Source organism: Pteronotus mesoamericanus, unplaced genomic scaffold, assembly GCF_021234165.1.
Source record: "Pteronotus mesoamericanus isolate MK-2021 breed Mesoamerican mustached bat unplaced genomic scaffold, CSHL_Meso_final contig_116, whole genome shotgun sequence".
In the NCBI taxonomy this organism is placed as follows: domain Eukaryota; kingdom Metazoa; phylum Chordata; class Mammalia; order Chiroptera; family Mormoopidae; genus Pteronotus; species Pteronotus mesoamericanus.
Window position 1 is genome coordinate 40,028,391 of NW_026555027.1, and position 22,356 is coordinate 40,050,746.

At 36.7% G+C, this 22,356-nt stretch overlaps 2 protein-coding genes and 1 pseudogene across 6 annotated transcripts in view; 1 reads left to right on the forward strand and 2 right to left on the reverse strand.

Moving 5' to 3' along the window:
* The window catches only part of MFN1 (mitofusin 1), a 33,036-nt gene extending 27,187 nt beyond the window's left edge, over window positions 1–5,849 (forward strand). For all 5 annotated transcript variants that reach the window (XM_054580814.1, XM_054580831.1, XM_054580819.1 and 2 more), the window contains exons 17-19: window positions 378–574; window positions 2,396–2,530; window positions 5,164–5,849. In XM_054580814.1, coding sequence (XP_054436789.1) covers window positions 378–574; window positions 2,396–2,530; window positions 5,164–5,245 — 414 coding nt within the window. In that variant the 3' untranslated portion in view covers window positions 5,246–5,849. The remainder of the gene's footprint in view (window positions 1–377; window positions 575–2,395; window positions 2,531–5,163) is intronic.
* A 2,833-nt stretch (window positions 5,850–8,682) lies between these two features.
* Window positions 8,683–22,356, reverse strand: part of GNB4 (G protein subunit beta 4) — a 48,609-nt gene continuing 34,935 nt past the window's right edge. The window contains exons 7-10 of the mRNA XM_054580854.1: window positions 19,098–19,164; window positions 18,795–18,996; window positions 15,176–15,392; window positions 8,683–11,879 (exon numbers count right to left, since the gene is read on the reverse strand). Of these exons, the coding sequence (XP_054436829.1) occupies window positions 11,773–11,879; window positions 15,176–15,392; window positions 18,795–18,996; window positions 19,098–19,164 (593 nt within the window). The 3' untranslated portion in view covers window positions 8,683–11,772. The remainder of the gene's footprint in view (window positions 11,880–15,175; window positions 15,393–18,794; window positions 18,997–19,097; window positions 19,165–22,356) is intronic.
* On the reverse strand, window positions 19,278–21,129 carry LOC129076688 (T-complex protein 1 subunit gamma-like; annotated as a pseudogene).

Here is a 22,356-nt window from a genome sequence, read left to right on the forward strand (position 1 = left end):
ATCTTAATTGAATACCAATAGGATCTGCCTTTAGAGTATTAAAGATTACTTTTTAGTAGTATTTCCTACGTTAAAATTTCATACCATTAACAGCATACATTTACATACTTAATGTTTGAAACCTCTGACCTAAAAGAAATAATCTCCTTTTTTGAGATAGAGTGAATCAACTTCCCAAATGCCTAGCAAGTTAAAAACTTCTTGCCTGATGTTTATGTGCTACTCCTTTTTCAGCTTTTTTGATTTCTGATAAGTTCAGATTCTCTAGACAAGGAGTATTTTTTTTTTTAAACATATCTGACTCAAAGACCTGTATGTAGTACAGCTGCCCCAGAAGTGTTTTTCTTTCTCAAATGAGCTGTAAATTTATCTTGCAGATTTGGAAAACTGTGGGCTGGAAACTCATTTCTGTTTCATTAAGCATGTATGGAGCTTTATATCTTTATGAAAGGCTGACCTGGACCAACCGGGCCAAAGAGAGAGCTTTTAAACAGCAGTTTGTGAACTATGCAACTGAAAAACTACAGATGATTGTTAGCTTCACAAGTGCAAACTGTAGCCATCAAGTACAACAGTAAGTTGAAAAATTCATCTTTAGCTTTTAAAAAATGGGGGTTTTATTGAAGTGTGACGTAAATGGAGAAAATGCACAAATAAAAGTATAGTTCAGCTATCACAGTGTGAACATTGTTATTATTCTAATACTTGAGTCCACTGAGTGTCTTTTTATATATCATAAATACTAATTTCATTGATTTAATAAACATATATAGAATCCAGTGAAGTCAGTGTATAATATTCTGTATTTGGATGCTACTGAGAGGTGAATTAAAAAGTCCTCTGAGTTAAAGATGATTGCAATTTAATAGAAGACATAATGTACACAGTTATAATAAAAGGTGAAAAGTGATAAGTAATGTAAGGGCCTCATAATGTGAGGCTCTAGAATCTGAAATCATGAAGGTTAGTGGATCAATAAAAATTTTCTAGAGGAGGGGTAGAATGTGCAGAATAGGAAGACGTAGGCAGAGAAAACAGCTTAAACCAAAGGCAAGAGGGTAGGGGAAAAGCAATGTGTTCAGAAACATGGAAGAATTTCAGTGAGGTGTGTATATGTGGGGGGATGGGCATACATTCAAGTATGAACTTAGCCATAGGACAGGGATTTGGATAATTAGGAAACATGGGAGTGATGTCATTAAAACATAGCTCTAGAACAAACAACTTAGCAGCGATGTGGTGTGTATAGAATGGTTTAGATTAAGGAGATGAGAATTTGCTGGGAGATTATACAGTTTCACACACAGGACGAAAGCCAGCACTGACAGAACTGCGGAGAATGGAGACAATGGGGCGTGGGTTTGTGACCACTGAATTCGTTCGTTCATTCATTTACCAAACATTTACTAAGTTCCGATTTTATATAATAGTTTCAATTTTATATCAAGGAAGATCTTTCCTCTAATGAAGATAGCTGGGTCTCCAGTAGAAATCAGTTGAGGTTCACATACATAAAAACAAAGTTAATGAAGCTTTCTATTCATCTGATCATCAAACATTTATTCATTGTCTACCATGTGACAATAACTACATTAGACATTATGGGAAATAAAAAGTTAAAAATAACTTGATCCTTTCTTTAGAGGATGTCACACTCTGATGGCGAGAGCCTTACCTAATCAGTTAAAATGCTAGCTAAATGTTGATTTAATAATAACATTAAAATAATGAAAGATATTTCATTTGTTCAGATTGGTAATTGGTGCAATAGGGAGGGAATGGAAAGGAAAAAGACCATGATGACGAAGCTCAGGAGAGTAGTTGCAGAGAAAAACAAGTAAGACAGTTAATTATATTCCAGGGATATACACCTACTAGGCATGCTCCCAGTTACAAAATACAAACAGTGTTTGCCAAAACTAACGTATCAACTAGCACACAAAATAAATTAATACAAACTAATACCCTTCAGTTCTAGAAACATGGTTAAATGTTGCTATGATTTAAAGTATATTTTTGCCTACATCACTGGAGTTTTTAAAGTTTTCTTTCCTGTTCTCTGTAATTATTTTTACGGCAGGAGACAGGAGTAAGGCTTACTATGCTTCTGAAGAAATATACCCATCTTTTGCCTTTCTATAGCTTGTTCATATTCACAGCCATATAATGGAGGTAATACTGTCTGTCGGTAATACATTGGTCTTGAGTCCAGATGAAATTAAACCCACAGTCACACTAAGCTTACAAGGGACATACCTCCCTCATCCCATTCTTAGCACCTTGGCTTTTGATATCTATGTTTTTAAGTATATTTTAAACTTGTGATCTCTTTTTATATAATCTTTTAAAATGCCCATGCATTTTAAGACATTTGTGACTTGTTTTTTATTTCAAGGGAAATGGCAACCACTTTTGCTCGCCTGTGCCAACAAGTTGACATTACACAAAGACATCTGGAAGAAGAAATTGCTAGATTTTCCAAGGAGATAGAGCAATTGGAGGAAATACAAAACAATTCAAAGCTTTTAAGGTATTTGAACCATTTTTCTCTCAATAATATGAACATTTATTGGTCTCGTAACCAAAATATAATTATCTAAACCACTGATGAATTTATATTAAAACTTCAACTCTCTGTTGACTTTAATTACAATTTTCCATATTTAATTCCATAGTATTTAAATTTCAATGAATGCTAATTTTAACAAGAAAATAAATCTGTTGTAAATGGGTGTTTTTAGATTTAAACTTAGAACTCTGTTGATGTATTAGTACCCCCACCTTTTTTAAAATTGATTTTAGAGAGGAAGGAGGGAAGAAAGAAACAGAAACATTGGTTTATTGTTCCACTTACTTACACATTCATTGGTTGATTCTTCTATGTGCCCTGAACAGGGACCCACAACCTTAGTGGAGCAGGAGAACACTTAACTGAGCTCCCAGGCCAGAGCAATGTTAGTCCCCTTCGAGAGCACAAATTTTGTAATTGAAAGTATCAATACTTTTACGGTATATCTAAGACCCATAACTTCCATTTTCACTCTGGAGACTTACACATTTGAAGCTATAAAAGTAAAATATATCCTAGTATAACGTGGAATTCTGGTTTAATGTGATTTGTCTTGAATTCTTTGGGGTCTGAATAAATTCTGCATTAGGGGACAAGACCAGAAGCATTGCCATGTGGTCTATACTTCTTGGCAGTTCTTAACTTTCCACTTCATTACCCATTTGCTGGGTAATGAAGTTTGTGAATTTGAGGGAATCATTAAGCATCATTTAATCCCTGTTGCTGCTTACCAGGGTACACACTACATACAGTTGTTCACATAAGAGCAGTTTGCAGCGTCTGCAAATTTGGAGAAGTATGTCTGAAATTTTGGGACATACACGAGGTCTGTCCAGAAGGTATCCAGCCATGTAATATGAAAAATGGAGACATTTATTGAAGAAGATACAAGACAAAAAAACATTGTACATAGGACAGCGATGCCTCAGTCCCCTTCAAAGTAGGCACCTTGGGACCTCACACAGTTCTCCCAGTCACCATCAACTGCCCTGTCATAGTTTCCTGAGTTTCAGCAACTGTCTGAAATCTCTTCCCTTTCAAAGGTTATTTTAGTTTTGGGAAAAGCCAGAAGTCACGGGACACCAAATCTGGCCTACATGGAGGTCTAATTCACCTGGGTGATAGGATGTTTTGCCAAAAAACTCTGCACGTGATATGATGTATGAGCAGGCATGTTGTCCATGATGAAGCTGCCAATCACCAGTTTCTCATTGATGCAGCCTTCTGAATCATCTGAATAGTTTCCATAGAAAAATGCTCAAGCTTAACACAAAATCTGATGCAGATTCATTGCTCTACTCACTCAGTCATTTTGAATGCGATGGCCACACAGTACACATGCTCACTCACCAGTATCTACCACGCCCACTGACTGGTACAGTGAAGTCGTCATTGTTCATGCGTGTGCATTCCAGTCTACTCTGCTTTGCTGCCAGGTTACATTGATGTTATGCAAACCATTCTCATTATATTAACAATGGCTGGACTTTTTCCAGACAGACCTCATATCTAAAACATCTGTTTAAAACACCTGGAGTTGTGTCCCTCCATGGTGTCTTGATCTGATCCACAGTCACATTCTCATTGCACCTCATTCTCAGAATCTCTGGAGAAGATGAGTGCCAGTCCCTTAGACCCCAGCCTCCTTTCTCACACATACACATACTCAACTGTTTCATTGTTCCTGTTTTAAATTATATCTTCCCAAATACAACCTTTCAAATTGGTGAAACTATATCCAGTAGAAATTTTTTGTTTGTTGTTTTTTTTTTGTTACCGAAGGAAGTTATTAGTCTTTGATCTTGTTATAGCAGAACATGTTATAAAAAAATTTACGTACCTTTCTGGTTTTGAGACTGACTTGAATAAGTGTGGATATTTTTGATCTGCTAATTCTAAGAGAAAAATGTAAAAAAAAAAACAAATACCATAATTGGAATCTCCATTGTTACTGGATTTAGCTCAACCATTCGGATAAAATTTAACTGCCCTAGTAATTTAGGAGAGTTGTCCAAAGAAACATACAGTGGCATTCATATATACATGTAACTTATATGACCTTAAGCATGTACTTGTTCAAGTGTGTATCTGTGCCCTGGCAGAGTGTGAGAATGGAAGTCACAAATCTGTTTTTCTTCGTCAGTTTTAGTTCCTGTTTGCCTCTCTTTTCATAGATGTTTGGCTGCATCACGTATGATTCTCGTGGGGTTTTTTTAAAATATTTTTGTATACCATGGTTCATACACAAAACCACTTATTCTTTACTTTATGCTTAACTTAAAGGAAATTCAAGGACATTTATGATGGTATGTGACTTAGGCTTTATCTCTCCCATGGAAGGTGATAGGACTCCTGTTTCCTATGCTTTTTCATTCTTTTAAGTCCTGAACATTGGACTCTGTTTACTGCAACACTGTAGTAGAACATATAGTACTCTAAAAAGAGTTTCATAGTTTAGTCTGAGTTCAGCTAAATGTAGCAGCAGCAGACTGGTGGGGTTTTTATTTTATTTTTTTAGACTGGATAGAATGCATTTTTTTTCTTACTGACCTTAATCATAATTATTTTGGTATTTTGTTTATTTTTTTAACTAGGAATAAAGCTGTTCGACTTAAAAATGAACTGGAGAATTTTACTAAGCAGTTTCTACATGCAAGCAGTGAAGAAGCATCTTAACAGTAGAGATCGCTTTGGTGATCATCATAAGAAAAAATGCAACTCGGATCATTTGGGACAGTTATTTTTATGAAATTATTTTAAATATGAATTGTACCCACTATACCTAAATAGCAAATTCTTGTGTAGATTCTGGTAATGATCTCAGGGTGTTTGCATTTTTGAAGAGTGTTACTATGTTTCGTTAGTTTTACTTTTAGGTAAAGAACAGGCTAAATTGTTTGATGTGTTAAAATGATGAATTAGTTAAAAGCAACAGAACCAATTATGTGACCCCTGAGGGGTGGGGCCTTGCTCTTACTTAGGGCTCTCTTTGTTTTTGATTTTGAAAAACTCTGCTTCCTGGCATCCAGGAGTTGGAGAATGTTCCCCTTCATCTTCTTTCTCAAAACTAATTTTTGATGTCACTTTAATGGGAATAGTCATTTTTTTGTTTTATATCTGCATTGCTCTAACCATCAAAAAGGAGTGTGGAATGTTCCCAAGTGTATTATCTTGCAAGTTACAGTCATTTTTGCCATTCTGGCAGGTATGTAAAACACTAATAAATATGTTGTTTTTTTACTCCTTATATTCCCATTAAAACTGATGTAAAGCGTATAAAGGTTTGTTCTAAATACTCTCTTCTAAAAGTTTTGGGGTTTGAAATATTTTCCCGATGTTTCTAAAAACCATTTCAGCTTTCGCTATGACAACAGTAAGGAAAGCTGTCTATATCAGTTTTGAAGTTTGAAGTGATAAAAATAGCCAGAAATGGAGGTCTGAATTTTGGATGGTTACAGTCATGCACAAGCTCTGTTCTTCAGGAGGCATTTGCTGAGGATACTGCTGGATTGTCCATCCCCCAAGGTGGCTTTACTTTTATTTAATTGTATGAGTTTGTATGGGCATGGTTAAAAATTATCACTATTTTTTAGCTTAATGAGATATTTATGGATTAAAGTATTGTGCGTGTTTGTATTAAAAAATAATAGAAACTTAATGTGGAAACATTTAAAAATGATATTCTAGGGCTTTGCTATGCAAAATGCAGCCTTGAGGACCACCAAATCAACATCACCTAGATACTTGTTAGAAATGCGCAATCACAGAGGACACAGTGCATTTGGCCAAATACGTATATATATATACGCTTCTTTTCTGTGGGAGAGATAATTTTTCAGGCTCTTTTCTTCTTTAAATACTCAGTACTTCCTTTTCTGTGCCTTTAAGGCTCCTGGATGCCATTCTGTCTTTTCACAGCAGGTGCAAAACTATTTTTCAGGATATTTTAAGGAAAATATTAGTTAGGCCATAGAAGTCTTTCAAAAAAAATATTTTTATGCCAATCAGATACTAGGATGAAGTGTCAAATCCAAATAAATATTAACTTATAGCTTTGTTGTTGCTTTACAACCAAAAATTGGTACCTGCCACCAACATGTGTGAATTAGGTAACAATTGCAACGTGAAAAACAGATGTCTAAGGCTGGGTACTGCTAATTTAGTTTACAAGCTCAAATCCTTAACTTTATACATAGTACTTGAATTTTTGAAACAGCATAGTGGTTTGGTGTCACCTCATTAGTATACTACTGTGGTTCTCAAAGTCTGGTCCCTGGATCAACAGTATCATTTGTCACCTGGTAAGAGGGATGCACTGAATCAAAACAGCTTTGGGGACCAGTGATCTGCTGTTAATAAGCCCTCCTGGTGATCCCGATGCACACTAACATTTGGGAACTCCTGCAATTGTGGCCCCGGTATAGAAATTTGTAGTAAGTTTTCCATCACCAGTTTGAATGCAGTTCCACCTGCTCTAGTTTGAAAATCTATGAATGTTGGAAATGGGACACTAAAATAATGAAACCCAGCCTTATGCCTAGAGGTAAGTGGCACCTACAGCCAAGCCTGTGAATTCTACAGAAATCATGTAATTTACAGTTGGTTTAGTCCAGAGTTACTGTTCACTGTGTGTGTTTGCAGGAATATTTATAAACTTTGTATAACCTCAAACTTTTTACAAAAGTACATTTTTTATAAGTGTGCAAACTTGCAAGGTGAAATAAAACTTGTTTGATAGTTGATCAATGTAGCATTTATACTGGCATGTAGTGAGCTTCACTCTTAATTTTTATGGTTAAGACTAAGCTATGTTGGGTGGACTGACTCATTTTTGATGGGATTACCTCATTTAGCGGGCCTGGCCATGTACTGAAAGCTTCCTCATTCATCCTTCTCCAAGGTTGTGGTGATGAAAGTAAAAATTTATAATCAACACTATAAGCAATAGAATGGTTTGACCTAAGGGAGCACCAGAGAAAGAATGACTTAATTCTGCTTTTTAATGAAAATCTGTGGTCCTCTAGGAGTAAGCTAACATAGCACAAAAGGATAGGTTGGGGGCACTATGATCTCTTCTTTGCTCTGTAGCCCATGACAAATGCTCGGATAAAGGAATGAGGGCTGAGCATGAAATATCAGACTTGGAGTTTAGTTCTGGCACTTAAATATGCCACATGAAACCTGGTTAAAGCACTTTATTGATTACAATATCAATTCACAGCCAACATTATTTCACAGAGCTACTGTACAAATAAATGAATCACTGTGCAAGGAAGATCCAAGAATACTGTTAAATCATGAGACAGATCCATCTTATGTTTGGTTTAAAGTCTAGTACATTCACCTTTCCCATAATCATACTACTCATGTTCCCATCAATTGGCCACAAGTGTGTACAAACCATTCTAAGTGAAGAGAAACATTTTAACCAGCTTAAAAACATTTAGATTTGGATGCCTTTGGGTAAGAAAATGCAAATGCTGTGTTTAGATGCTTCTTTGTAAAGAAAACAGGATAGAGCACCACTGTGTAACAGGCAGAAAAGTCTTCAAATATCTACCAAGTGTATCCTGAAGTTCTATTAATTAAGAAATGAATACTGTCTGATATAAATGTTTTGTTGGGCACACTGAACACCAGTTAAATAACCAGTTTTTTCATAATGCTGCATTATCATAACTCTTACAGGATCAGTAATTGGATTTAAGAAAAAAAGACTTAGGAAATTTTATCAACATGCAAACAAATTTGCTAAATACAAGGTGTACCATCTGTGATTAATAAATCACTTTTTAAAACAATACTTAGACATTCAAATACAAACCATTTTCATGAGTACCTATGGTAACCAATATTTTAAAATACAGCACTAAATTTAAGGCAACTCAAAATGGACGAGAGGAGAACTAGTAAAACGTACTTTACATTCTACTTAAACTAATTTAAAATGTCAATTTAATTCATTGTGCTACCCTTCCTCACAAGGAAGATGGTCTAGCTTGTGGGTCTTTTAAAAATTTGAACAGGAGAGGAGAAAGTTTAAAATTTTGCTTTCCACGATGGCAAAAAGGGAACTAGAAGCTGAACATAGTAATTAATTTTTGAAAAATGCTTTAATCCTGACTCACACTATAAAGTTTCTAGAAAGAAAATCTTCATGATTAAAATAATGTTTGGCTCTTGGGAGATTGTTTAATCAGTTTCCGTAAGTTTAAATACATCAACAAATAAGCCACAAGTGTTCAATTTTGCTACAGTTTTAAATATGAGACATCATTGTTAAAAATATAAACTTCCTGAAGCTTTTCTTCACTTTTAAAATGGACAATCTTAATTTAATATTAAATCTAAGAACACAGGAGGTCTGTTATATAATATTGCACAGTATTTTTTTAAATAATAAAAGTTTCATTTTATCACCTGGAAAAGTGAAGATCCATTTCTCTTTTAATAGAGTAAAACTGTCTACCACATATTCCAGAAGCCCCTATATCCGTTATGTCTAGGAGACTAGCTCTATGATTAATCAGTGTTAATCAGTTCGGCTGAATCTAAATTAAGGAGAACTGCCAGGTAGTATCTCTTGTATTTGAAATATTAAGCCCAAATGTTTGCCTCTATGAAGATGGAACTCATGGTGTGTGTAACCCTGGAATTACAGGTATAGAAATGTGAGCTAGGGAGGGACCTAGCTCATGGGAGCAAGAAGTGCTTTTCTTAGCAGGTTTTGGGATGATTTGGTTAAACACATGGCAGGTTACTATTAAGTTTAGAAAAGAATATATGCCTTTAAAATATTCTTATCAGATCTTTAAAAACTACTTTTTATGAAGTGATTACAAAGTCCACAAGTAAAACCTGTTTCTTACAAGGTAAAAGAAAGATTAATAGGCCTCAGATAACTGCAATATTCTTGATACAAATTCCTTCAAACTACATTTGGTCATATTTTTTTAAGTCTTCTAAAACCAAGATTCAAACTATACAGTTTCTATAAATTATATATCATTCTTTTTGATTTCAGGAAATCTCATTAAAACAACAGAATTAAGTAGACAATCAGCTGAATTCAAACTGCAAGTGAAAATATTTAGTAAGTGGAACCCATATTACTAGAAAGCAAAGGTTTAACTAGTAAGTTAATGCGGTAATGAGGTCATCGTTTGGCCATATGTACAGTTAGCCACAATCTTGGGTAGGTTCCAGTTGCCTAACACATAACTAATTATGGGAATTGCTTTTAAACTATGCATAGAAACTAGTAACATTAAATCATTTTTATCAGCATATTTAAGATCATAGAATTATAGTCTGTGTGCCTCTCTGACTAAAGTTTTTTGTTCCTAGAATAACTTTCAAAGTAGAGGGGAATACTCTATTTTGCACATGGCAGAAGTGTTTTCTTGACTAGGATTTAGGAATGAATTGCTGACCCACATGGCAAATCCTCACCCCCTTTTAGAAATGAATACATTCCTTTAAAATACTCTTGCCTAATCTTAAAAAGCTGTATATGAAGTGATATAAATAGCCCACAAACATTAACAGGATAGAGTTCATAAAAATGTGTGTATAAATATATTCATGCCTGCCAATCTATAAGTCTGTTACTTTGGCCCCCTATCTTCATCTTCCGTTATTCATTTTATTCTCTTTTTAATATCAATGATGTTAAAACTGACTTCATTATAGTTGGTATACATATTAGCACATTCACAATATAAAAATGAAAACTGACATGTAAAATTTGGAAATATTTAGGATTTCAGGTAACCTATCTCAACAGTAGCTGACACAGTTGACTGAGTTAACAAAACACAGTGCACCATGAAGCAAGACTAACAATCTTCCATTGTCAATCATTTAGATTTATTTGTAGGAGAAAATCCAAGGGGGAAAGTATCTGTTTAAATCCAGGAGGGCCCACTCTAGTAACAGACAACACATTATTACACCATTGACAAGCAGAGGAATGAATTGCTTAGTATTTACCTCTGATTCCTTTAAGAACTGCTCTTTGAATTTTTCTTTTGGCTTTAAAATGGACTCACTTGAATCTATGCATTTACTGAAGCATAGCGGCACCACTTAGAAACCAGTATTTTGTTTTAAGGGAAGAAAAGTCACAGAAGAACAGAGCTGCAATGTTTCCTCCTCAAACTCTGAAGGCACAGACAGTTTACATCAGGTCAGGTTTTCAGAGAATATAAATTCATAAAGTCACCTTGTCACAACTATATGCAGGTCTAATGACTGGTTAGATTTTACACTTTCAAAAAAGTAATGCCATCATGTTTCCTTAGATTTAGACACATACTGATGGAGAGCGTTGGGTAAAATTCTTCAGATGCAACAACAATGAAAACATTCGTCAATGTTCTAGAATAATGAGTGAACTACAAACTCAATTCTTGAATATGAATCAATAGTAAAGTCTTACTATTTAGAGGATTACTCAAAGTGTCATTTGATCATAATCTTTTTAAAATGCCAAGAACCATTTATATGTGATTACTGTTGTTTACCTATTAATAAAGTTTCTTATATATGTCTAAAGTTTCATAGGGAAATCTCTCTTCCCTAGCCTTCAGATCTATCTTCCCCTCAAAGGGATGAAAATTGAGCACTTAAATTGATAGGATGGCAAAAGATGCACCAGAAACTAATGATATTGAAAAGGACTCCCCTCAGGTACCTACCCTGTCAGCATTCTTAATACTTGAAGCAACCAGGAGGTCGCTTGAATTCAAGGAGACTTTCTTCAAAAATAAGGACACACACATAAGGGATTACTTCTATTACTGTGCCTGGTTCCTCCATTACAAAACTAAAAAATGTGACATTTCTGATGTATACAAAGTTAAAAACATAGTTCTTAAAAAATGCAAACACAAACATGAGAGCTTGCTATACTGGGTACATTTTGTTCTACACAAGGAAACAAATAGTAAAAGCAAAATTTCATCAAGGTTAAATTAGCTCAACTCAATACACTGGTCCTTTTGATTCAGCAAGCACCTTTGCCTTGTTTTTTTCATCATTTTTTCTGTTTTGTAGTTTACTGAAAGCTTCTTTTTGTATATAATAATCTCAATAGAAAAATCTTCAACTGCAAATATAAGGTAGAATTTTTTTTCACAGCTATAGGCTGCAGCACTGATTTCTCTAGATAACAACAGAGAACAGAAAACTTGTATGCACTGTTAATTCCAGATTCTAAGAAAACTGTCCCAAGAGCCTGTTGCCACAGCCATGCCATCGTCGGTTACACCCAAACAGCTGACACGGTTGTCATGACCAGCAAGAACACCTGAAAAACAAAAGTTCAGTAAAAAGTTAGCGATGGCAAGTTTTAGAATCAAACAAGTGTATGCACAGGTGATCGAGAACGTTACTACTTAAAAGCCACCAAGTTTCTTTTATTCTGGGTCCAAGTGCAGGGGTAAGCAGGACATGTAGGTAAAATTCAATTCTTTGTACTACATGAATTTTTGACGTGTGTGTCATATGTTACACATTTTTGAAAAATTTATTTCATAGTTATGCTTTCTTATATCTAGGACAACAGATATAGCTGGCTACATCTCTAATAAGCTCGTGCTACTCCAAATTTTGCCACTGAGCTAGGCTATTTTCAACAAAAACAAAATTTTCAATGTACTAGTCTTTTCCATAAAAACAATAAAAACATAAGAGCGAAGTTGCCTTATATCACCACTTCCAAAAATACCAACATGATTTATTTACTTTATTTGGCGAACCACCAAACACTGGAATGTTTCAGTTATAACTTTATGAAGCCATTAAACTGATAGTTTTAGTTTCATTTGTTTTTTTAAGTATATTTTATTGATTATGCTATTATAGTTGTCCTAATTTTCCCCCTTTGCCCGCCTCTGCCCTGTACCCCCGCTTTCCTCCAGCAATCCTTCCCCTCCTTAGTTCAAACCCATGGGTCATGCAATTAAGTTCTTGGGCATCTCCATTTCCTATATTATTCTTAACACCCGCTGTCTATTTTGTACCTACCAATTATGCTTCTTAATCCCTGTACCTTTCCCCCTATTCTTTCCCTTCTCCTCTTGCAGCTGATATCCCTCCATGTGATCTCCAAATCAATGATTTTGTTCCTGTTCTAGTTGCTTAGTTTTTGTTTTTTAGATTCAGTTGTTGATATTTGTGAGTTTGTTTTTTTCCTGTTCAGAGTTTTGATCTTCTTCTAAAATAAGTCCCTTTAACATTTCATATAATAAGGGCTTGGTGATAATGAACTGCTTTAGCTTTACCTTGTCTGGGAAGCACTTTATCTGCCCTTCCACTCTAAATGATAGCTTTGCTGGATAGAGTAATCTTGGTTGTAAGTCCTTGCTTTTCCTCACTTGGAATCCTTCTTGCCAGTCCCTTTTTGCCTGCAAAGTTTCTTTTCAGAAATCAGCTGAGAGTCTTATGGGAACTCCTTTGTAGATAACTGCCCTTTTCTCTTGCTGCTTTTAAGATTCTCTCTTTATTATTTGTATATTAATGTTGCTATTCTGATTACCAGATGGCAGGTTAAATGAAATATTCCCAAATATTTGGGAGGAAAATGAGAAATGTAAAGAAAAAAATAGAATATACCAAATTTTCACAATTTTTAAAAAACATTGTGTTGAGTTTTTGTTCTCTCTCTATATAAATAAGAATATTTTCATCCACTCTCAGAAACAGAAGTTCATCTTCTCTAACTTAATATTCTCTGTATCACATTTAATATGGTAACATTTAGCAATGGGCAAATTTACGCATAACATCTATCAGCAGTTCCCCTACAAAAGCCTGGCCAGATTGTCCTGTGAGGTGTGTAGGCAAAACACCCCAACCCTGTGCACAGGGCTTTCCAACAGTTTGAGCGCTTTACTGTTAAGTATCAATAACAAGCTAAGAATCACGAGAGTTTTAAGAAACTCTTCTAAAAATAAGGACAGGAGACTAAAAAAGGGAGGAGGGGAAGCAACTTGGGAATCATAAAAGATCATGTTTGAAGAAAACTTCAAAAAAGGTTTTCATTAATAACTTCAGAGACACAAAAGGCTATTTGTCAAACAAAGAATGGAGGCCTTAACAACAACAAAAAATCTCAAAAGAGTGATAGCAAAAATGAAAAACCAGAACTTAACAGAGGATCATTAAAAAATAAATAAATAAAAGGTAAGGATTTCTTCAACACTGAAGAAAAAAAGAAGGAAAACAGGAGAGAAGTTTAAGGAAAGTCCAAGGAAATCAAACATCAGAATAATGGAAATTCTAGAAAGAGAATGATAATGGAGAAGAAATGCTAGCAATTAAAAAACACCCCCAACCTTCCTAGTGCTACAGGGTGCAAGTTGCCAGATTGGAAAGGTCCACTGAATACCCGACGCAGTGAATAAAAGGGGATCCACTCGGAGACATATCGAAACTTGCAGAAGGGTTGAAGATTAACTAGTGAGAAGTGCATCAGAAGTAAGAATAAGCCAAAACGTTAATTTAACCCTAGATTATATGAAAAAGATGCACAGCAAAAGAACTCATAGTATATAACTCAGGGCTCAGCACTAAGTACTATGTAAAAAAAGTCACAATCATGTAAACTCTGATATCTCAACAAAATTCACAAAATGGGAAAAGTTGGACAACTGGAAGGATGTGGCTCGGTGGATTGTAAGGGGAGGAATGATAAAGCCAAACCCTCAACACTTAATACCTAAGAGTTAGGCTACTTCTGGAAGCAGAAAACATGGATTAGTGTTAGAGAACTGCTGTGCTTTCGTAACATGCCATGTAGAACTATTCGATTCCTTAAGTATAACTTTAATTCTAAAAAAAATTAAATCATCCTATGTAATTTGTGACATTGTCCCCAATGACTCGATGTGTATATTAACATTTTGGAAGCTGCAGGACAGAAACTCAGAGTGTGGGGCTAGGGAAGGCAGTGGTTCCTGTCCCAGACAAGATCTGTTCCAGAAGGAAGATGGTCTGTAGAAGTTACAATGTTTCCTGTCAAGGTTATAAAAAAACTAATTTCGAAAAGACTACACTAAATTATATTCACTGTTCATTTTTATATCAAAACTTATTACACAAGAAAATATGCACACACACTTGCATGTGCACTTTCTCACACACATACATGCCTGTGTCTTTCCACACCCCCCCCCCTTTTTTCCCCAGGGCACACTCTTTCTCCCTCTCCGGAGCACATCTCTCCTTTTCTCTCACTGCTGTACCTTTGCTCTCTTTCTTCTAAGCTCCACGGGACTTTCTTTTGCTTCTGTAACTTACTACCTGCGCCCACGCAACCCAGCTGGCTCACTTTTTCTACCTCTGTGACTTTCCAAATAAATTTTCACTTGTATTTGAAAAAAAAGAAAATATGACAGAATTACATGTTAAGTCTTCAGGAAACAGAAATGTAACTTTGGTGTGTGGACTGTAACCGAACTCAAGGGGCAACAAGGACCACGAGTAAGAGCTGCTGGGCTGCCATTCCCCACATCCAGGGTGTCCAGGTGCCTCAAACAACAGGTGGAAACCTCTTCATGTTCCCAGACAAAACCAAAACATAATGTGCACTTAGGTACTAACCTGCACGATCTCCTTTTAGTGTGTCCCACACGTTACAATTAAAGTCATCATAACCAGCTAACAGGAGGCGCCCACTTTTCGAGAAGGCTACGGAGGTGATTCCACAGATAATGTTGTCATGAAAATACATTAATAACTCTTGGTCTGCACGCAGGTCAAAGAGACGGCAAGTGGCATCATCAGAGCCAGTGGCAAAGGCATATCCACTTGGAAAAAACTAGAAAGGAAAGCAACAAACATTTATTCCACAGACATACAAAAAAATCACATGAGACAGTGTAATAATACACTGGGGTAAAACAGACCTAGATTCAAACTCCAGCTTGGTTTATTACCAGGTGACTGCTATTGAGCACTGAAGATTCTCAGATACTTTGGGTCTTCCTTTCAGTTTTAGAGTGTTGCTTAGGATTGAATGAAAGAGCATATGCCAAGTACACACCTTATTGTTTAGCACAGCAAGTATTCCATAAGTACTGGCTCTGGTCTTATATGTCTTATTAAAATATTTCAATATAAATATTATTATTTATGGAATTTATATATATTTACTCTTAAAGAAATGTTGCAAAATCCCATTATGAGAAATAAATAGGAAAGATTTTATAAAAGAGGACATGAATCATTCCAGCTAGGCGACGTTACAAAGTTAAGCTAGTAGTAAAGAAAACTACACATTACTTGTTTGTGAATCCCTTTTCACAGATACTGGTGCTACTCAATAGTGATTCTCTTATAAAGGGGAAATAACTTTTAGTCATATATTTAATGGCTATCTGTATTACTTTTGTGAACTAATTGTTCATATCTTTTGCTTGTTGTTCACTGTGTTGTTAGTACTTAATTTGTTGATATATAGGAATAAAATAAAGAACAAATTTGTTTTAAATATTATTTTATAGTTTATCATTTGCCTTCTAATATTGTTTATGTTTAAAAAAAACAAAGCAATTTTTAATTTCTATGTAGTCAAATTTGGTTATCTTTCTCTTTGAGGTTTATTTAATTTTTTATAAACAAAGTCTGTCCTTCCCAGACTATTATCTGATGTTCAATTATATTTTCTTCTAGTTCCCTTTATAATAATTTCATTTTTCACATCTTAATTTTTACCCATCTGGTAGTTATTTGGTATATAGCATTCAGTGTAAAGATCTAATTTAATTTTAAGCAATTGTCCTAGCTGCTAAATAAATATTTTTTCTATTCATTTTGTTGCTACATCTATAATTCTCTAAATTCATATACTCAGGAAGTGTTAGTTTTGAGTTTTCTGTCCTTTTTTTTTTTTGTACCTGTATCACACTTTTAAAAAATAATTATAACTTGATAGTAAATGTTATTATCTGGCATGGCAACACAATTTATTCTGCTTCAAGTCAGTCTGTCCTCCCTTTTTGTCCTACTTGAATTTCACAGATATTTGATCAAGTCTCTTTTCTCCATATTCCTCAGACTCATCTCAAAAAAATTCATTTGGGCCTGGATTAAAATTTGTGTTAAACCTAAAAATTAGTTTGAGGGATAAATGATTGTTTTCAGATATACAGTCTTCCTATTCAGGAACATGGAATTAAAAAAAAATGTTTACCAATAGGGTTTTATGACTGTCTTCATTTAGATTCTGCACAGTTCTTACTAAATTTATTCCTTGTCTATTTTATTTTTGTTGCTGTTCTCAATAGGATTTTCTTCCTTTTTTCTCTTCTATCTGCCTATTATTGGTATAGCAAAGATTGATTTTATAATACTTTTTGTAATCCAGAGAATACACTGAACTCTTGGGATATCTAAATAGCTAAACACATCGCCTGCAAATAATGGTATTTTCTTCTACTTTCTAAATGCAACTCTTATTATGTCAGTTTTGGGTCTAAACTATAAAAGGCAGGAATCATCAGACTATGAAAAAGCAAGACTGCCCTGACCAGTGTTGTTCAGTTGGTTAGGCATCATCCCACAAAGCAAAGGGTCCCTGGTTCAATTCCCAGGCAGGGCATCTGCGTGGGTTACAGGCCAGGTTCCCGGTTGGGGACATGCAAGAGGCAGTCAATTGATGTTTCTCTCACACACCGATGTTTCTCTCTCTTTCTTTCTCCCTCCTTTCCCCTCTCTCTGAAAATAAATAAAATCTTCTACTTAAAAAGTAAAAGAAATGAAAAAGATATGCCTATGCTAACACTAATCAAAAGAAAACTGGAGTATTTCTATTAATATCAAAGATTTCAGAACAAATAACATTTCCAGGGATAAAGAGGGATATTTCATAATGATAAAGGAAACAATTCATTAATAATAATTCTAAAGGTTTATAGTTTGAAATATATGAAGCAAAAAACTAGTAGATTGCAAGGAAGAATGGACAAATGCACAATTGGAGATTTCGACACCCCTCTTTCAATAATGAATAGAAATGACAGACAATAATCAATAAGAAATAGAAGACTTGAATAACAATTTCAACCATTTCGACCTAGTTGACATCTATGAAACTCTCCATCCAGTAACAGCAAAATACAAATTCTTTCCAAGTGCATATAAACACAATACATAAAAATCTGTGGAATGTGGCTAAAAGCAATGCTTAGAAAGAAATTTATAACTTTTAAGTTCCAAAATTAGAAAAGAAAAATGCTTCAAATCAATGGTGTCACCTTCTACCTTAAGAAACTAGAAAAAAGGGTTGGGGGAGAAACTAGAAAAAGGAAAACAAATGAAATCCAAGGAAGCAGCAGAAAAGAAAAAAACAAAGATCAGAGTGAAAATCAATGAAACAAAACAAAATAGAGAATATCACTGAAAACAAAAGATGGTTTTTTGAAAAGATAAATAAAACTGATAAACCTCTAGCCAAATGTGTTAGTTTGCTAGGGCTGCAGTAACAAAGAACCACAGACTGGGTGGCTTAAACAGCAAATGTATTGTCTCACAGTTCCGGAGGCTAGAAGTCTGAGATCAAGGTGTCCGGGGGCTGGGAGGGAAGGATCTGTTAGGCCTCTCTCCTTTCCTTGTACGTGCCTGTCTTCAGCCTGTACCTCTTCACACTGTTTACCCTCTCTGCTTGCTGTCTCTTAAATGTCTCCTTTTCCCTACGGACACTGGTCACATTGTATTAAGGGCCCCTAATCCAGGCCATCTCAACTAATCGTATCTGCACAACCCTATTTTCAAGTAAGGTCACATTCTGAGGTTCTGGAGGTTAGGACTTCAACATAAAATTTTGGAGGCATACAATTCAACCCACGACACCAGAAAAAAAACTAAGACAAATTACCAATATTATGAATGAGATATCCTACAGATTCAATAGATATCAAAAGGATAATGCAGGAATACTGTGAACAACTTGAATACACTTGTAGATAGCCACCTTGTTTCCTCAGGATAATATATCTCTCTAAATCTGGAAATGCAACTTATTGTCCACCTGCAAATAAAGACCTGTGGATAAAACCTTTCTGGGTTGTTTTTTTAACCGACCCTTATTATTTGGGAATTCAATGTTATATGAGAACATTATTTAAAAAATCCTTGAAGGCAATTTGTTGTGAAAATCATGCTATAGGGTTCAGCACTTTAAATGCACAATAAATTTCCCTTAGAAATGCTATTCACTTACACTGACAGCATTAATATCTGACACATGTCCAGAGAAAGACTGTCTACACATTCCATCTCGAATATCCCATAACTTGGAGGAGGCATCGCAAGCGCCAGAAACAAAAGTCCTCATGTCAGGACTCAGAGAGAGGCTCATCACATCTCCAGAATGGCCAGTGAACGTGGTGGTCTGCTGGGCAGTTTCGATGTCCCATAAAGCACTGTAATCAGAAATGAATAAAAATAATGATGCTCGTATCTTCTTACATTAGTTCCTTCTACCACCCTCAACCCCCAAATCAGTGTTCTGGAATAAACTTACCAATTTGTATCTCCTGAACTGGTAACAATTTGGCTGTCATCTAAGAAACGACAGCAGGACAAGTAGCCTACAGCATAAAGAAAAACATTTCAGGTTATCCTTGATTAAATGACTGAATGAGCATATGAAATACTAATGTATATATATATATATTTCAAATGACTTAGATTTAATCATCGGAAGCAAAGTAAATGGAAAGCTTACAATAGAGAAGAATTACGTGTCAGTGCCTTTTGCAAACTGAGCTGGGACAGAAAGGGACTGGGGCTGCCCCTCAACTTGATCCCTTCCAAACAAAGACATCCACAGTGTCCCTGGCAGTCTGGCTCAGTGAAGGGGGAGACCGGTGGCTCTGTGTGTCAAGTTGCCCACCACTCACTCCTGGCCAGCATCAGGAGCCCCACCTCGCCGGCCCTGGTCATCACCCTTCTTTTTGTGGCCTGAGACGATGTCATCAGTCCGCAACAGCAGAACTGCCGTCTCACCGCTGTCTTGTATGTTTGCAGTTTCACAGCCGATGGCTCCCAGATGCCCAGTTCTTTCATGTCCACCAAAGTACCTGTCTCACCATTGACACCCCAGGTCTCACAGTTCTCCTGCATATGCTTGGCTCGAAGGGAGGTAAGTAGATGAATGGTGCTAGCTCCACGGTTCTGGATAAGGGTACGAGGGGTGACCTCCAGGGCCTGGGCAACAGCTCTGTATGGCCACTGCTCCACACCAGTCATGGCCTTGGATTTTTCTGTCAAGGCATGGGCCACAGCCATCTCACATGCCCCACCCCTGGCACCCGCCGAGGGTCCAGGAGAACGTTGCGGCACCCTTGCATGGCATCCTGGAGGTTGCATTCTACTTCCGAGAGAATCTCTTTGCTGGCCCCCCGGAGGAGGATGGTACAGGCCTTGGGGTCTTTACACTCAGTGATAAATGTAAAGTACTCATCTCCAATTTTCTTGATTTCCAACAGGCCTGCTCCTGTCCCAACATCGTCTTCCCTCAGCTCCTCTGGTCGGCTGACTATCCGGGCCCCACAAGCTCTAGCAATGCGATTATTGCCTATCTTCCGGACTCTGCAGATGGCTGTGATATTGGCCTGCATGAGGTAGTGCTGAGCTAAATCTGAGATGCCCTTTTCTGTGATAACCACATCAGGCTTCAGGTGAATAATGTCTTCACAGAGCTGCTGGATGTATTCTTCTTCCATCTGTAGGATTCGGGTGAAATCTTCCTCTCGTGTGATCTCAATGTCAGTCTGGCTTTCTCCTTTCTTGTATTCCAGAGAAGAATCCAGCAGCACAATGTGAGGGTTCTTGATATAGCGCCACATTCGTGGATGGGTCACATCTTTGTTAATCATGACTCCACGTAAAACACATGGATCTTCAATGATACCCCCAGGTATCTTTTCTATCCTCACATATTTCTTGATGTCAATCTCCTTCCGGCCATTCTCCTCAAACTGTACAGTTTTGACAGCATCCAGGGCAATGTTGCAAGCCAATGAGGACCACTGACTGATTGCTTTGGTAGTAATGGAGCTGTTGATAATGTTCAGCATCATATCTTGATTACTGATGTCGACGGGGGTACTAATTTTATTAAGGGTGCTGATCATATCATCCAATGCCTTTTGGTAAGCACTGATCACCACAGTTGGATGCATCTGCTGCTCTAGGAAGTACTCAGCCACAGAAAGCATCTCCCCAGCAAGAATAATTACTGATGTGGTCCCATCTCCAACCTCTTCATCCTGTGTCTGGCTAATTTCAATCATGGACTAGGTTGCTGGGTGCTGAACTTGAATCTCTCGAAGAATGGCATTGCCATCATTAGTCATCACAATGCCTCCCACTGGGTCCAAAAGCATCTTCATCGTAGACTTGGGTCCCAAACATGTTCGGATGATGTCTGCAATAGTCTTGGCAGCACTGATGTTTCCAGATTGAACTTTTCTTCCAGATTAACGCTTTGTGTTCTGGCTGAGCACGAGCACGGGACGATGGTCCATCATGGAGGCGCAATGCAGAGCCAGGTACCCAAGAGCTGAGGGAAGAGGCAGAAGCTTCTCTATTCTTAAAAATATAATACCTCGGCAACAGTGTTTGTTAGTACAATCTATAGTTCTTTTATTTATTTATTTATTTATTTATTTTTAATTAATTAATTTATTTTTTCAAATACATTTGTCCCTGCCTTCCCCCCACCACTTTCCCTTGCCCCCTTCCCCCCTCCCTCAACCTTTCTCCTTTGGTTTTTTCCATGAGTCCTTGCCATATGTTCCTTGACTTGCCCTTTCCCTTCCTTTCCCCCCTGCCCGTCCCCGCTCCTTCCCTCTTGTCTCTGTTGGTTTCCTTTCCTTTCAGTGTTGCTGGTCTTATTTTCCTTGCATCTTTGTGTTGTTGGTTAGGTTCCACTTATAGGTGAGATCACATGGTATTTGTCTTTCGCCCCCTGGCTTATTTCGCTTAGCATAATGCTCTCGAGTTCCATCCATGCTGTCGCGAAGTTTAGTAGTTCTTTCTTTCTGCTGTGTAGTATTCCATTGTGTAAATGTACCATAACCTTTTGATCCAATCATCTACTGATGGGCATTTAGGTTGCTTCCAACACTTGGCTATTGTAAATTGTGCTGCTATGAACATTGGGGTGCATAGGTTCTTTTGAATTGGTGTTTTGGGATTCTTAGGGTATAGTCCCAGCTGTGGAATTGCTGGATCAAAAGGCAGTTCCATTTTCACCTTTTTGAGGAAATTCCACACTGCTTTCCACAATGGCTGCACCAGTCTGCATTGCCACCAACAGTGGACTAGGGTTCCCTTTTCTCCGCAGCCTCGCCAGCACCTGTTGTTTGTTGATCTGTTTATGATGGCCATTCTGACTGGTGTGAGGTGATACTTCATTGTGGTTTTGATCTTCATTTCTCTGATGGCTAGTGATGCCGAGCATCCTTTCAAATGTCTCTGGGCCCTCTGTATCTCCTCCTTGGCAAAGTGTCTGCCCAGGTCCTTTGCCCATTTTTTGATTGGATCATTTGTCTTCCTGGAGTGGAGTCGTGTGAGTTCTTTATATATTTTGGAGATCAAACCTCTATCTGATGTATCATTAGCAAATATATTTTCCCATACAGTTGGCTCCTTTTTCATTTCGCTGATGTTTTCTTTAGCTGTGCAGAAGCTTCTTATTTTGATGAGGTCCCACTTGTTTATTCTTGCCTTTAAGTCCCTTGCTTTAGGAGACATATCGGTGAAAAAATTGCTGC